Here is a 17,543-nt window from a genome sequence, read left to right as displayed (position 1 = left end):
TTTACTTTGATGCCAGAGTTTAATAATAACTGTAAAAATGAATTATAACGATTTGCCGAAAATTATGTAAAGTTTCAGTGTGAATCCACCCTTGTCCCTCGAAATTTTTTCATGTAAGACCAGTTCTGGAAGAAAAAACTAAAACTTTATTGCTACTAAAATTTCACATCGAAGCATCACGTTCGAGCTAGGAAACTTGGCGTTGATCCACATCAACACATTGACGATCTTCTGTATCGGAGAAAAGGTACATCACAAATATTGTGATGCGCTTGTGAGGTATCCGATCTAACTTTACAGCATTGAATTAGGAGAAAGTGTTTCGAACCACTTGCTTCGCGCCAACTCAAGACTAGCTTCACGAATTGTTGAACTCTCTCAGCATTGACAGTGCACATGGAGCCAAGTATTTACCCAGGAATATAGTGTCCTAAGTTTCATTTGACGCGCTTCTTGCCAATCCTGGGAGGTAATTGCGAAATGGCGTTTAAAAGGCGGCATGAGTAGCACAGAACCGGCAGCGCTACAAACTTAGAAGTGCAATCATCTGAAGATAATATTTTCCGATACTACTGAGTTTTCTCAAAGAGCTTGCCAACCAAAATTAGAAGGCGTTGAATAAATGAGGCACGTGATTCTTCAGTCATGTAGAGATCACAGTAAAGATGCACATGGATGTTGCGAGACGGTGTACCTGTTGATCCAAGTCGCTTTATGAACTTGGATGAAACAAAACGAGCCGAGTTTGGCCAGCTAAAGAACTGACAAAATGGCCAGGCGTAAATTGATGCAAACATTTAGATGTAGTGGTGAGATGACCATCTAGTCGTCGACAAGACAAATTTGCGTTGTATGTTGGCACCAATTCTTGTAGCATGATGGCAAAGTGATAACGAGTAACAATGACGTGTGACTAAAGTAACGAAGAAGCGCGTTTAAGCAACGAGCACAGTATTTTTGCAGTCGATTTTAGTCCGGGTGTGGTCGGTGTACTTGGCACCGACCGTGTCGGCAAACTTAGGCCAGGTCGCTTCATCTAATGCGAGCTGCTGCTTGACATAGTCGCACGAGATACTACCGGGCCGGTAGCTAGGGAGAAAAGGGGAACGGTTATTGCAACAGAAGTGGATTGGATTATCAATTTGTGAAATTATACATTACCCGCACACAACCTCTTTAATAGCAATTTATAGCTGATCAATCTGATAATACAATTACTATCCTAAAAATACTATCCTTATAAATACCTTCTACTATCCTTATAAAAAACCTTCCCTTACAACTGCTTCAACATAGTAAAAAAGAACGATTTTCAAGAAAAGTCAATCACGCTCAGGTAAACCGAAACCATCGCTAGATAGATAACTGGAGGGCTTAGGCACTGATTGAGAAGATGACAATCTTGAGGAGAACCCGTGTCTTGTTCGCGGCACCGTGGGGGGCGGGAGCAGACCGCGGATGAGTCGTTGCGGCAGTGGAGGACGGAGTGTGACTTCAATTGAAGGAGAAGGCGCTGGCGCAGTTGTATTCACAGAACGGAGATTACGTCGATTAAATGTGGGCGAAGATACCAAGGCATAAAAATTGCAGGAAAACACATCTCACCTGTGACGGTCGTACCGTTTCCTTTTTCCATTCTAGGGTCTGAAATTCTGCAGAGCCGTACACCTCCATTGTTTCATTTCAACGGAATGGCGGTTCTTACTAGAGCGGATCGACATTTCATGGAAAAGCATTCTATAATTTATTACGTGCAACTAAATTTTATTATTAATTCCAACTAGCTTTCATGAAAAAAACAATAGCTACTAATGATCAATCAAGACGCAGTATCTTAGGTTCACTTACCCCGTGAATGTCTCAGATTGGGAACAAATTTCACAGAAACCGTTCGTTACCACCGATATATTAACATACCTAAATTAAAATTAACTTACCTGACGGAAACTTACTTGCTGTTATAACGAAGCCTTACATCGTACCAGGAGCCATACTTACCGTGTCTTGCTGATAACTCTATACAAATTGCTTTAAAAAAATCGTTCTGAACCTTCTTACCGAAGGGAGAGTTCGTTTCTTCAACGTTGGAAACATTTCTTGTAAGTAAACTCGTGGATTTGCCAATAGGAAGGATAAAAAGCAACTTTTCGAGGTCATAGTATTTATGAATTCTTTAGAGATGCCAATGTATTGAAGTAATTTCGAGTAAGTCGACACCCAAAGCTCCAAATTCAGTTCTTATTCCGAATTAGAATTGAGCTGTAAAATTTGGAGCAGATCATTGACGAAAATCGTCAAATTCGCTGGCAATCGGAGTGGTTGCTTACCTTCAAAGGAACAATCTTACCCAAAATTTACTAAATTAGCGCAGTTGTTGGCTTGCACCGTTGTGATGACAGCATGTCGTAATTTTCGGCTTTTGAGAAGTTCTGGCTGGAGTAACACGTTGCAATGTAGAGCTGAGATGTAATGCATGGAGTCAAACAGGATCTGAAGGACTGTGGCATTGAGGTTGGAGTCTTCCAGCGTCGAGTGATGGCTCAGGAATGTGGGCAGGACAACCAATGTAGAATGATGATCATAGCTGCTTTCCAAAATAATCGCTTTTTTTAACAATTTATCGTAAAAACACTGGATGACGGACAAAGAAATGCATATAACACATAAAATTTTCGTCGATATCTTGTTTCTCGTTGTAGATACTGGGCGCAGTGCAAGCTTATTCGAAATTTTCCAGTCACCAGCAGCAGCATGAGCAAGGAGGACAAGCACGTGGTCAAGTTATAACAAGATGATATGTTATTATAATTGATGTGTGAAGGAGCGAAATACTGATGTAATTTCCAATTGCAGCAGAAACGAAACGAACTTTACGTTGTGAGCAAAATAATATTTTCGGAGATAGCGGACATTGCATGCATTCAACGCAATCACTCCGTGCAATAAAACACTTAGGTGATAGTGCAAGCAAAATTACGCGCGCATATGTTGGGCTCGTTGCAGTGAGGGTCAAACTTTTCTCCTGTTTTCTGGTAACGTCGAATTTTCCAAAAAGACCAATTTTCCCGGAGAGCATAGCCATGTAAATCATAATGGTTTTGATTTACGATAAATAAAAGCACACCATAATTTCGTGGGTCTCGATGATAACTTTGCAAAACAATAGAATTGTGGGTTGAGGCCCCCTCATGTAAATTAGAAGTAAAACGCTTTTCTCCCTTCAAAATTGCCTCGCACTCGAGGAGTGACATCGTGATAATTTAGATCATTCACAGCTGCCGTGGATGTCGTTGCACAATACGGTGACGTGTGAAGAAAATCCGACCAAACCATATTTTACCGACCAACTAAACAAGAAACAAGCAGCACCAAGCATCACCATGGAAGAGGCAGGAGCAGCAACTGCGTAGATTCAAAATCCTCCCAACCACAGCACCTGTCAAAAATAACATGAAAATATTACAGGTTATAACTTAAATTAATACATACCCCTTGACGATTATCTTGAAGGCAGTTTTTCTTTCTCTTTCTGCAAACCAATCGATCAGGTAAGCGGCCATTTTAGGCGCATTTTTGTACAGCTTGAAGAATCTGTAATAGTTACTCATTGCCCACGCGGCCCTCAACTTCAACGCAAATGATATACAAATGTCCCCTTTCTGTTTGGGTGTGAGCTCTGCCATCAACGATGTCATGTCTGCAAAACAAGAATAAAAGTCAGACACTGTAAGAAGTCTATCTCGTCAGCAAAATTAAATACAGATGAAATAATCTTCGAAACTAGAGGAAATAAATTAGAAGAAACATTCTAGGATCATACTACCATTAGCGAATTTGAATCGGCTGGAGCTTGTACCAGCAATGCTTGGAAACTCCAGTACATGGAATTTTTTCAATTTTTTTATTTTTTAAATAAATACCAGTATTTCTGAAGAAACTACATTATTTGTATCCTGAGCATTTCAAAATTACCTGGGTCTTGCCGCTGACCTCAAAGTATCATTTGTTTGCTCGTTGGAGGCCATAAGAAGGAACCAATTTTACAAATAAATTCATTGGTAATGACTAATCACAAAGCAAAGTATGCATTAAAAAGGAAATACCGAGACATACTTCTAAAGAGTATGATTTTCTTAATTGGAGTAGTATGCGAGTGCTCACCTAGAGTGTTTTTTGTGTAAATGTAGTAGAGCAACCGATAGGCCGTGAACTCGAGTGCATTAGGGGAGTTAGGCACTTCATTGTAGAGCTGCTTCAGTTGTGACTGGCACTGATTGAACTCTTCATGATCGTTCGTCTCCAAGGCGATACGACAATGGCTCTCGTAAACCTGAAACGCATGAATAATAGGATTGTAACCAAGAATTAACCGAAGTGAAAAATTAGTTACTGTCCTAAGTACTGTCAATTAGTCACGTGATGATTTAAATATGAAGAATATTATGGTAGCTGAAAATAAAATGATAAAAATACAAGCAAATCATGAAATTTAAATAAATGATAATTCGCAGGCTTTTGTGGTTAATAGGTATAAAAACAAAAGACTTACCAGCACAGTGAAGGCATCTCGAATTCCTTGCACTGTCAAGTCCTGTCGGATGCTCTTCATTTGGTTGCAAGTGTACCTATAATCTTTGTTCTCTACCCAATCTTTCTTAACAAATTCAAGAGATTTGTGTAGTGTAGCCAGAGTTCTAACAGTGCTAGGGTCAGGAGCTGAGGTAAGCCTCAAGTATTGTTTCTTGAGCTCAGTGGATGTTCCCACAACATGCATGGCAGTCCAGTCCATGTCACCCGAGTCGACTGAAAAGAGAGAGGCGTTGATGGTTGCCATGATACTGGGGGTTGTGGTGGTACTCGAGTCCGATGCAAGAGAGATCGCGCCCCTACCGCGGCCCCGTCCTCTTTTGCCTCGTCCACGCCCTTTGCCCGGGGAGGTGACAGTTTCTTTGGTCTCCGACCCACCCATCATGTTCTGGAACCTGGCCGCGCGCTTCTGCAAGTGTGCCGCAGTCGAGAGATCCGCGTCCAGAGTCATCTTGCCACCTTTGCTGTAGAAGTAGATTTCTCCGCGCTGGTCCCTACGAAGAAATAGACAATCATTCAGATATTAAATTTAACCAAACAAAGGAAATAGGATGCGCGCTGGTCCCTACAAAGATTTAGACAATCATTGAAATATTACATTTAACCAAAGGAAATAGGATGCCAAGAATTTTCTAGATTTTTTTGAAGACGTCCCTTGATTTTGAGCATGACACCATGGAAGCAAATGACGACCCACTGCTATCATTGTTATATACGTATTATTAACGAACTTTTTCGCGTCGGTCTTCATTTTTTTGTTGGGTTTGTTGTCATCGTCGCTTTGGTCCGCAGCGCCGCCGCGGTTGCCGCCTCCGCGTGTGGCGTTACCGCGTCCACGCTTGACGCCGCGTCCGCCACTCTCACCTCGCCCTCGACCGCCGCGACCACCGACCGCCACAAAACCACTGCTGGTGCTGGCGTCGTCAGGGGAACGAGACGAAGTCGTTTGTTGACGACGAGCGTCACGTCTGCAAACCCAACATACGCCTTAGGCAATGGATCAAATAATGTGGTAGAAAAAAACGTATTTATAGATTCAAATTGTCGCGTCTGTACAATTAATATCAGGAACTATTATAGTTTGGACAAATCTACTAGAAATAATGAATTATTTGAAAATTAATTCTAAAGTATTTCATTGTACTCTTCCAACAAGATGGAAGTCAGATTTTTATTAGCGTACATTACACAGGATGATGCAAATGAGCGGGATTTGATTCCAGAATACGAACATATTAAGCATTTTTGCAAACATTAATCAATTTTACTTCTTACGTAGCTTGCACCAAGAGCTCAGGGAAGTCATTGACGTGAACCCACCTGTTGCGACCTGAGTATGGCGAACGAGACCTGGACCGAGACCGGGAGCGAGAGTAGCCCGAGCTGGAGCCTCTTCTGTTGCGCCTCTTACCACGGCCGCCGTCAAAACCAACGCCTTCTCGACCTGTCTCTTCTTCTTCGTAGCTGAGACGATCCTCGTTGAAGCCTCCTCTGCCTCCCTCACTTCTTCCTCGTCCTCTTTCAAATCCTCCTTTTCCAACATCCATGCTTCCTATACCAGAGTCTGGACCTCCTCCCCTCCCACCAAGTTCACCTCTTCCACAGTCATATCCTTTTCCGCCGTCAAAGCTTCCCCTCCCGCCATCGAAGCCTCCCCTTCCACCATCATAGCCCCCTCTTCCGCCATCAAAGCCTCCTCTTCCACCATCAAATCCTCCTCTTCCACCATCAAAGCCTCCTCTTCCACCATCAAATCCTCCTCTTCCACCATCAAAGCCTCCCCTTCCACCATCAAACGAGACTCTACCACGATCAAAACCTCCTCTCCCGCCGTCGAAGCCACCACGGCCACGATCGTAGCCCCCTCTTCCTCTATCGAACCCGCCTCGGCTGGGGAGGAGACCTCCTCGCCCAGTGGGACCGTCCTGGACGCCCTTGTCCGAGATGCTGGCTTTGTCCATATCACCGACGTTACCATCGCCGCGAGAAGGGAATTTGCTGCGAATGTTGGCAAACATCGAGTCACTGTGAACATTGGGCACCGCTTCCTCGTTCCAGTTCTGTGAGAAAATATACAAGTTGTACGCCAGTAGGGATTTCACCAATCATAATATAATTGCTCAGAGCAGAAAAAATGTATGGAAATTCGTCAAAAACTGAAATGAACGAGACAAAATCATTAACAGTTTGGAACACTGCAAGTTTGAACACATAACAGCAGAAATTTAGAATCCTCTGAGATAGGCACCAAGCGAGCCTTGTTAAAAAAGCACGAGCTACAAACATGTTGTTAAGTCAATTCACAAGCCAAGCATTTTACAGAAATATAATGCTAGAGAGAACAAAACGTACGTGAGTCCAAAGCGTGCCAGTCTTCGCAGCAGCAGTAAGCTTGCCTTTCAGTACTATCTCTACCTGATCCTTGTCCAGATCTGTGACACATTTCGAGAAGCATCGCTCCACGTATCGTCTGCAGATCAAATAATTAAGGTTAGATTCGACTCTCAGATGACGTCAAGCTAGTCAGTGGTAGATTTCAAAACTTTGTCTGCAAAGCTATGTATAAAGCCAATCACTGAAAGACTGCGTAGTTTCGCATCCAATACAAAAATTATAAGATAAAGGGGCACGACAGAAAGGTACACACAAATTCGTTTGAACCTAGAAAAGCATGACAATCCAGTAAATGTATCATTGCAATGACAGGAAGAACTATAAGTTTCAATAAAACTACCTAGTTAGTTACATGTGGCTGAAATATTTGATAGATATCCATTAATACACTCACTTCAAAGATTCTGGCCAGTCCCCCTTCAACATATTGGCAACATCTTGCTGGTTCTGCTGCTGCTGTTTATTGCTGTTCAAGTTTCCAGTATTTTTAGCAAGGGATTCTTTACTGGACACAACGCCGCTGGTGTTGAACCCTGGTCGAGGGCCCAGAAGAGATCCCTTGTGGGCCATGCCAGGCCCATCACTACGCCAGGAATTGTTCAAGTTAGGCGGTTGACCTGAAGGTGCACTTTCTCTCAAGTCAACATCCTTGTCTTGGTAAGGAACGTTTCGGTAATCCTTATCACCACTCCCGCTGCGTTCATCAGCCCAAAAGCCTTGCTTGTTCATTTGATCAGGCCCCCAGGGGCCATTTTTCTTAGGGGTAGCTAGTAATGCATTTGGTTTGTTACTGAACAAATTTTTGGAAGGAAAATTGAACTTAATTTGGCCTGAAGCAGCAGGAGTGCCATAAGGTTTATCGAAGGAAGCGTGAGGTTCACGTCCATCACGATCATTCACCTTATTATACATATTATCATCACCATGATGCTGCATGTGCTGATGATAACCTGATCCATAATGCTGCTCATCATCCATCCCTTGCTGTCTGTCAGGGTCCCCACCTTCTGGCCCGCTGTGGCCTCCATACCAACCGCCATACCCGAAATGGGGATGAGATGGAGGCGGGCCACGAGAATCTAAGCCACCTGAATGACTTGCTCCATAAAAGTCAGGTTTTGAAGAGTGGAAATTTGGAGGTGGCATGTTGATATCAAAGCCTCCGTGGTATGGGGATGCGTGAGGAATATGGGGAGGTTGGAGAGCTCGAGCTTCTTGATCTTGGGGAAGAGGTGGAGGTGGTGGAGGAGGACGAGAGAAGTCAGGAGGAGGATAAGGCAAATTGCTAGGTACATCCATGCTTGTGGTCTTATTGGTCTTTTCCAAGTCTTTGCTGTCTTTCTCAGGCTCCTCATTTTTGGCTTCTTTAAGAGCAGCTGCATAAGACTTGACAGACGGTGCAGTTTCAGGAGATTTGTCCTTTTTAGCTTTGTGTGCCTTCTCTCGCTCCCTCTCTTCCCTCTCCTTTTTCTTTTTTTCCTTCTTTCTTTTTCTACGCTCTTCTTTTGATTCTTTCTCCTTAGTCTTCGAGGATTCAATTTTGGGTGGAGGAGGCGGCACCAAGGGGGGAGGTGGCGGAGGGCCGGGAGGAGGAGGGGGTGGTAAACTCAGTGATGGTTGGGGGATGGGGGGAAGAGGAGCCTTGTCGCTCTTTACTGAGGATTTGGAAGAGACATTAGGAGGATTAGGAGGCAGAGGAGGAGCAGTCGGGTCACTCATCCCTGGAGGAGGAGGAGGTGGAGGTGGCACTACAGAGGCACTGTTGTTGCTGTAGTCCCAACCAGCCTGTGTACAAGGGAGAGTCTTGCTAGAAACCTGAGCCACAAATCTACATTCTAGATGACTATTTATATAGTAATCTAGTCATCATAACAAAATAGTGAAAAATTCTAGATGACATGGTCTTTATGTGACATCATGTGATGAGATATCTTAGACACTATTATTAATAAAAAAACACAATACAGTGAAATATCTCGTCATGAGCAGAACACATGAACAATTATATGCCGACAATAAACGTTTAGGAGTACGTCCTCAATTGCTCATCATTGATTCTAGCAATTAACAACACTTAGATAATCAATGGAAATGTTTACCATGTTTTTCATGATACATATTGAAAATATGACCATAAAGTGTGGAGCAGTCAGGTGAGAAAACATCCAGTACTTTCAATTCCTATCTTATTGGCATGGAATATAACATGCTTATCTCAATTATAATGGAACAGCATACCGGTAGTACAAATTGATGCTCATGCACAATTAAGGCTTAACTTACCTCCTAACCTAGGCCTCTTGACTCCTATGAGTTCAACAACTAACCTGAGCAAGTAACTACCAAGAGATCTTGACTGCTTTTCATTTACCTTAACTACACACTAACTGGGCTAATTGTTGTTTTCACTTGAAAAAATGTGTAGTGCAGGTATCCATTTAACATCAACAAAAGACAACAAACATGGACAAAGTACAAAAATGACAGAAGAAAATTATGGAATATATTGTACAGTCTTTAAATAGAGGTAACTAAATACCTTCACAAATATTAAATCAAAAAGTACATTATCCGAGCTACATCACAATAACATGAGACGTACATAGCCAGGATAACTGGAGTAAGGAGATGCTGCATAGTTGGCACCCCACTGTCCTGGACCATAAGGTGAGTATGCAGGGGATGCATGGGCACTGACAGGATACCCAGGATACACTGCAGGAGAGCCACCAGTGTAGCTGCCTGAGTACCAGCCTGAAGATTTAGCATCTTCGCTTTTGCTGGCACTCTTGTCTAGGCTGCTGTCTGTTTTATTTCTTTCTGTTGTGCTGCTCATGTTGTCCTGGATTAGTTATCCACCTGAAGAAAATTGTCTTGTTAATACTGGGGTACAAAAATTAAGTCTGACTGCATAAACTAGATTTGTCTTCAAGCAAAACCACACATCATGAAAGATATTTCATGGTTATGGTTGTAATTAGCACAGGCCCAAAGTTAAAAGCAAAAACAGACATCTTCAGAGGTGTGCAATAGAATAATTTTCTTTGTAAATCATTATCAGTCAAATTTAATAGAGGATCATCTAAGGGGATCAGTTCAACTAAGTCCACATGATGTAACATTGGATAAAGGACATATATGCACAGAATGCATAAGGAGAATAAGCAGAATGCAAATTCCACTTGCAGAAATGCAAGTGAAATTTTTCATCTAAACAGATTGAGCATCAATGACAAGCAAACAAAATTGATGCAGTAGTCAGTAGGGTTCACAGTTATTGCGGAATGTAGCACAAGGTTCTGAATTTAGTCCAAGTCTAGCTCAACATTGAAAAATCCACAGTTATTAACCAGCTATGAATACTGGGCCACATCAAGTCAATTCATTTCAAGTGTACAAGATAACAGATTACAGATATAGATCAGCAGCTGAATCATTCTAAACCTATTTCACTTCTATGACAGTAGGGAATTCTCCTACTTGCTATTGACCTATGAGACATATTTTTCCCCTGAATTCGGAATATTGTGGCCTGGTTGTGCACTTATGTTAACAAATAAATAGGAGATAATCATCTAGAAGGAATTTTGCAGCCCCAAAAATGGTAGGTAAGTTTTGACTGTCAAGGACTAAAGGTAGATCTAAATCAATGTATTCCAGTGAGTCCATGGTGGAATTCCAAGAAGTAGTTGGTCATTTAGGTGCAGCAGGACAACTGAAGCACTCTTCACTTGAAAGGGGGCAGGAGGGGGTGCAATTGTAGGGCCTTGCAGCCTGCAGGAGTGCTAATTGTAAAATTGCTAAAGAAATGCCAGTGATTTGGGTGGTGGAGTGCTGTGGTGCAGTCATTGAGGCTACCTCACTCCTTTTGGAGGGGCACGCTCCTATTTTGGGCACCACACTCCTCAATTACATAGTTCCATGGTCTTTAGAATGCCACTATGTATAATTATTCCACTCCAGGTCCAAGTCCTAGGCTATGCAGGCATGGAACATTTCTACCTTCCAGGCCACAACTAGAGCCATCCTGCAAATTAAGAACAGCAAGATTCCAGCTAGGTGGATTACCTCTGATGTGACTGTTATAAAAATGACCAATTAAGCTGCAAGATTACGAATGTGGTAAAAAATTTGTCACTTTAGAGCCGAGAGATTTCAGATAATAGTAGGAAAATTAAAATTATAATTCTACTTGACTGCTCCTCTGAATTCTACAGCCAGCCATACAGCCAGGCTGCAGAAAGTGGGTGAATATTGCAAGATCTTTGGCGATGCATCAGCAGCAAAATTTATGCTTTCAGAAGATCTTGCCAACACATTTGGATTAAAAATATTGCATTTTAGATATTCACCAGTCTTTGGCAAACTATTAGGGAAATAGTTGAAAATCTGAAAGACTGCATGCGCGCATAGTAAGGTTTCCAGTACATTGGATGGATCAGGATGCAGTGAAGCTTGTCCAGAAATCAGTTGTGATCAGGGTTGGCATTGATTAAATCAAACTGATTAAATCATTAGATTTTTTATAAAAATCATGATTTTATGATTTTTATTTCATTTTTATATATTTAAATATATTGAGTGGCAGTCTTTAATTTATTTTGAGGTATTATTATTCATGGTTCAATATGAATGTACTATGACAAATTGGAATATGAACTTGTTGCCTTTAGTGTGCATTAGGTTCCAATGAATTGAATGTTTTTGGTACAGAGGCATCAAGTGTTGCAATACATTGTACACAGCTAGCAGCTTAGCTAATTCTTATAAGGCTATAAGTAGTCTTCAACTATTTGATTATTGGTTATATATTAATTACAATATACAATTTAAATGTGTTAGCTAGCTTATACATGGTGGGGCAGAACCAATTGAGCAGTTTTGAGGTGAAATAAAAAAAGTAATAGAGGTACATAAAGAAGAAAGTTTATTTTCCTCAATGTTAGCATAACATACCATTTAAAATGCTTATTTTCTGAAAATCATATGAGGAAGACGGTGTCCTGTAGCTGTATCACACTGTGTTGGAGTCATTCTCAGAACTTTCCTACAGCACATTTATGCATATGGTGAGGTATGGCCATAATCTCTGCTGCAAAAATTTGTTCCCTTAGCTGTAGTAGGGTGTGAGGGCAACTTTGGAACACCCTCTCTTTTATATGTCCCCAAAGAAAGAAATATCAAATGCTCAAATCAGGTGACCTCTCAGGCCACTGTAAATCACTCCTCAGAGACACCAGATGTCCAGAAAACCTGCATTTCAAAACATTGAGTGACAATTGGGCTGTGTGAGCTGTAGCCCCATCCTGCTGGAACCACACATCTCCCAATGCTTCATTTTCAACAATGTTTTCCATCCTGGGCTGCAAGAAATTTTTTTTACCAAAAAATAAAATTGATTTTACCACCCGGTCAAAGATACCCCCAGAGCTGGGGTAAAAAAGACCAGCGATTTTTTTTAATTACATCAAAACTATGAGAGGCAGGAGCCAGCAATTTATGGTAAGTAAAGCTAGAGTATAGACCTGTATTTTGCATGTTTCAATTTAAGTTTAACTTATCTAGTAAAAAAATGGCATCATTTTGAAAAAAAAAGTGGTCAAAGTTACCCCAGTTTACGGTACTTCTTACTTTCTTGAAATGGTTTCTGAAATTCTAATTTCTGGATATTTCAATGCTTGCCCACTAAAGGGTTAAATATGTCAATTTAAACCAGAAACAAAAAAAATTACATTTAAAAAACTCTATATAAATTAATTAAATGCAGTGAATAAAAATAAAATGTTAGAATTGTGCACCTGTTTTATTTCAAAGTGTTATCTTTTCTCATAACATTAGTCTCGTTTCAAATCGTTTGACGTTTGTTTTTTTATCGTTCAGTTTATGTTTAGTATTGGTTTATTGGTCTGAATAAAATGGGAACAGTGTTCCAGTCATTACTAGTTGGTGCATTTAGAGGGTAGAGTCTGGTAGATTTATAGGACATAAAACTAGTAGATTTATTGATAGTGCTGTGCACCGTGCTGTCAGCTACCTATCTGTTATGCGACTCTTCAATGTTTAGATCCGCATCCCTGAAGCGTTTTTGTATATTGAAGCCTGTTAAATGGTTAATATAAACTATAAATGAACTGATTCTAAAAAATCTCTGGTTTGTCACTATGCGCCCGAGGCACTAATTCGTAAAAGAATTGGGCAATAATCAGCAAAATCAGCACAAGATTGGAAAAATTGGACAATTTTTCCTGACTGGAAATGATCTATATCAATCTGGGAATGACTGTAAACCTATGTAAAACCCAAAAATTGCACTTGGTTAGGTTTTTTTTTTTTTTCACCGATTTTAGGCATTTTTAGCGCAATTTTTGTGTTCTAACTTCTACATAGGTTTACAGTCATTCCCAGATCGATATAGATCATTTCCAGTAAAAAAAAAAAAAATCGAATTTTTCTAATTTTGTGACAATTTTCGCCTAATTTTTTTTTTTTGACAAATTAGAGCCTTGGGCATCTCCCCCCCCCCTAAAACCCCTGGTTTCCCATGCATGGGTCCCCCATTTTCTATTATAGAACATATATGTATAAAAAATCGGTTTCCGATGGTGACCGCCAAAAACGGATTTCAGATTCTTTAGTAATACTTTAGATTAAGTGCATCCATAAAAAAGGTATTTTCTTCTAATTATATGTTTTTTGGGGTGTAGATTATGAATCTGAAATCTGTTTTTGGCGGTTGGCATCAGAAATTTTTAAAGGAACCTGTTCCTAACTGGACCTAACCTGCAAGGTTTTCGTTGATTGGCTAGGTTTTTCTGGCCGCCGCCACACGGACTTCAAACATAGAAAAAACCTAGCTGATCAACAAAAACCTTGGAGGTTAGGTCCAGTTAGGAACAGGTTCCTTTAAAAATTTCTGATGCTGACTGCCAAAAACGGATTTCAGATTCTTAATCTACACCCCAAAAAACATATAGGGTAAATGCAGTATATTCCGACACATTAAGGACGCATCGAGAAATGAAAAACTATAAAAAAATAACCGTATGCATTACTCAAGTTCTGTTTACTTTATGTGACTCGCAAAACACCGTACTATGTGCCAGCAACGATGAAACTTCACAAAATGTTGCCATATTCATTTAAAAGCCTTTAGAATGCAAACCTACCAAATCCCTATATTACAACACTGTGTGTGGCAATATTAGGCACGTGGTGAGGCGTATTCCGTCCGCGCTTCAAATTCTACTGATACGTAATGCCGTCATCCACGTGTTTGAATTCCGTTTGCTGTGTAAGCTGTATTGGAATACAACACGGCTTTGAATTAGAACACTAATGAATATTGAATACTACTTAATTACACTTTTAATTAACAACTATTGAGCTTTTAATTAAGAAATTTTAATTTTTGTACATAGCTTGGAATGATCTGTGTGTGTCCAATTCAAGTTGTGACGGAATTAGTTGTCATGTGTCTAAATCCATTTCTCAACTTAATCATCTATTAATTTATTTACCACTTGAAATCAGCAAATACAAGTATACTTAAAGGATTCCTAATATATTCACAGACGTATTTAAAAGTCTCAAACCATAATATTCTTCCTATACAAACAGTTACTCACTATTTGGTAGAGCAAGGTCAACTGTCAAATTTGACACATTTTTTGATGATCTCACTGGGTAGTGTGCATTGTCTCTCTTTGGATCTCAATATTTTCCCGCTAGATGGCCAAGACCTAGTGTTTTGGCAGTAGTTCGACGCGCAAATGTACGACGTCACAATTTCAACCATCAACAAACGCATGGAACTAAAACAGAGCTTAATATAAGGAAAAACTAAAGAGGTGACGGAATTACCCACGATGTCGGAATATACCGCGTTTACCCTAATTAAAAAAAAACTTTTTTTTGGATGCAGTTAATCTAAAGTAATACCAATTCTTTATCTACACCTCACAATCAGGATGATGTATGTTTTCGGGGAATTTTCCCGTGCATTTTCACTTTTTTTAACCCATTACTGCGCACAGTTGGCGCAATGTAATGAAAATTGATTTTCTTCGCGCACGTGTTCGCGCAATCCCGGCCATCAATTCTATGTTGCGCTGCCGCGCATGAGCAGTTTGTGGAGAAACAGACATAATACTCAGTACAGTATGCCTTTAATTATCTTTCAATAATATACGATTTTTTTACATGGAAATTTGGTGAATGAGAAATCTAGAACTTTATTTTAGAAGAAATTTTCTCCAAAGTTATATGGCAACACTGAACACCGTCTGTAACCTGTTTACATTTTGTATGTATAATAGCCGCAATTTACGATTACCATACGTTCCGTATCCGACAAGCGGAAGAGTCAAAAGTAACCCGGACATGTCTTACATTTTAGTCAGTTCAACTCGCGTAGTTGATATAAACTTTGATCTTTGATAACCAACAAAATATAACTTTTTAACTGTGCTGACTCTTAGAACCTGAGTTGATGCGTTAGCAATCTAGTTAACCCATATCCAGTTAACCTACACGTTTGTGTGTACGGTCAGTGCGATTGCGTAATTTGCGTTGCCGCGCGTCCATATTTAAACTTTTTTTAGCTTTCTAAAGTACGGCGCACGGTGCATTTTTGTACCAGCATAGTATGGCGCACTGCGCAGGTCATTACAATGACAAAATAAATTCCCGCGCACCTGGCACATCTTCCTGACCATGGTCTACACCCCAAATGCCCAAAAAACATATAAATAAAAAAAAACACCTTTTTTTGGATGCACTTAACCTAAAGTAATACCAGCGTCCGGCATCTCAATGCAATAGACTACCTACCTAGTAGCCCCTACTGGCCCTACCTATTAAGGGGAGCGTCTACACTCTACCCTAAAAATTATCTCGGCTATTTACAGTCGGATCACTCTGAAACTTGGTACACATATGTGAAATGGAAAAAAAACTCGCATTTTGTTCGTGTGAATTTTTCGAAAAAAATGAAAGAAAACGTGAAATTCTTAGAAAACGGCTATAAAAGGGGGTACTGTAGAAATGGATCTAGTCCTAGGATTTCCAAGCTACAACATCGAGACACATATCATTCGATGCGTGAGGTCTTCATCTACAAAATGTTCATCCCCTTTTTTTGAAATTCTAATTTTTGTGGAAGTGGGGGGCATTTTTCCAAAATGTTCGGAAATTTTTTTATTTTCCCCCTACCACCCCTTCTTTTCGCAGAATAAAATTCAAACTATAATGAAACTAGAAAAACCGGGATGAACATTTTGTAGATAGTTTATTTGCAAATTGAATGCAATATGTCTCATTGTTGTAGCTTCAAAACTCTAGGAGGAGATAGGTTTTCCGCGACAATAAGTGTGAATGTTGAGGAGAGCGCGACAAAGTCCCGAGCGCACTGCAATAGGCTCTCAATGTAGCATAGATACCAAACTAAACATTTCTGGAGCTTGATTCCACTCAAGGATGGTGGGAGCAACTACATGCGCTGCTGATGCGCACCTCTCCCTACAAAGCCCGGAGGCACACTGAGCTACACCTCATAGAAACGCTGTATATGTAGTGCTGGGCAGCGAATTAGCTCCTATCTAATTTAGTGACGGAATATAGGGATTTGGTAGGTTTCCATTCTAAAGGCTTTTTAATAAATATGGCAACATTTTGTGACGTTTCATCGTTGCTGACGCGTAGTGAAGTGTTTTGAGAGTCATGTGAAGGCAACAGAACTTACGTATAATGCATACAGTTTTTTTATAGTTTTTCATTTCTCGATGCGTCCTTAGTGCGTCGGAATATACCACGTTTACCCTACCCAAGATTTAAACCAATTTCTTATGTATGATAATGCTGGTAATGCCTGGTATCCTGGATACTTTACTGGTCTACTTATAAGACTCAAAAATGAACTTGTTGGAGAGTCTAAATAACTCTTTGCTTTGCCACTATGTTGCTTGGGCATCTCAATGCAAAAGGCTAATACTATTAGGCTATTAAAAACCTTATTTTTGCTAATTCCTTGTTACCTAGTGTTTTAGGATCAAGGGAAGATTCATGCATAAATTGCAATATCAATGAACATACCTATAAATCTTGAATAATTAGGATATTAGTTGCATCAACAAATAAATTGATATTAGGATTAGTAGGTGACAATAAATAATTGAAAATCAGAAGAGGTAAGGAATTAAGGATAGTGGACGAAGACTGACAGTCACTGACTCACAGTCTCACTGCCAACTTTGGCCAAGGAAATTAAATTGGTAATGGCGTAAAATAAATGCATACTATAATACTTGAAGAACAATGAATATTTACTAGGCACAATACCTGAAAAAGGAAGAGATAAAGCGCCAAAAATCGAATCAATCCGTCCAAACTTCTTCAGCATCCGCAACGCTCTTGGCAAACGTATTGACACAAAATGGCGAAGGTGGGGAACTTTCGCAGTAAATAAAATGCGTTTAAAGTTACCCTAACAAAAATTTCAATTAGTGTCTTTATAACTCATTCTGTTAAAACTATTTGATGTTTAAAATTTTCATACATTGTTAGCT

The 17,543-nt window shown here is 40.1% G+C and overlaps 1 protein-coding gene across 2 annotated transcripts; it reads right to left on the bottom strand.

The window, feature by feature from the left end:
- Positions 1–17,374, bottom strand: LOC108681887 (leukocyte receptor cluster member 8 homolog). Of its 2 annotated transcripts, XM_018170966.2 has the most exons (11): positions 17,317–17,374; positions 9,584–9,840; positions 7,376–8,766; positions 6,940–7,057; positions 6,365–6,647; positions 5,908–6,322; positions 5,319–5,555; positions 4,550–5,081; positions 4,162–4,330; positions 3,490–3,697; positions 1–1,089 (listed from the first exon to the last, which is right to left on the bottom strand). In XM_018170966.2, exons 2-11 carry the CDS (start codon positions 9,815–9,817, stop codon positions 936–938), a joined length of 3,741 nt encoding a protein of 1,246 aa, XP_018026455.1. In that variant the 5' UTR covers positions 9,818–9,840; positions 17,317–17,374; the 3' UTR covers positions 1–935. The 2 variants fall into 2 exon arrangements, with proteins under 2 accessions (XP_018026455.1, XP_018026454.1); XM_018170965.2 differs by having other exon boundaries at positions 5,908–6,647.
- Positions 17,375–17,543: the final 169 nt, after the last annotated feature.

This window comes from Hyalella azteca, unplaced genomic scaffold, assembly GCF_000764305.2.
Source record: "Hyalella azteca isolate HAZT.00-mixed unplaced genomic scaffold, Hazt_2.0.2 contig9689, whole genome shotgun sequence".
NCBI lineage: Eukaryota > Metazoa > Arthropoda > Malacostraca > Amphipoda > Hyalellidae > Hyalella > Hyalella azteca.
Note: the sequence above shows the minus strand (reverse complement) of the source record. Positions and strands in the feature narration are given on the sequence as shown.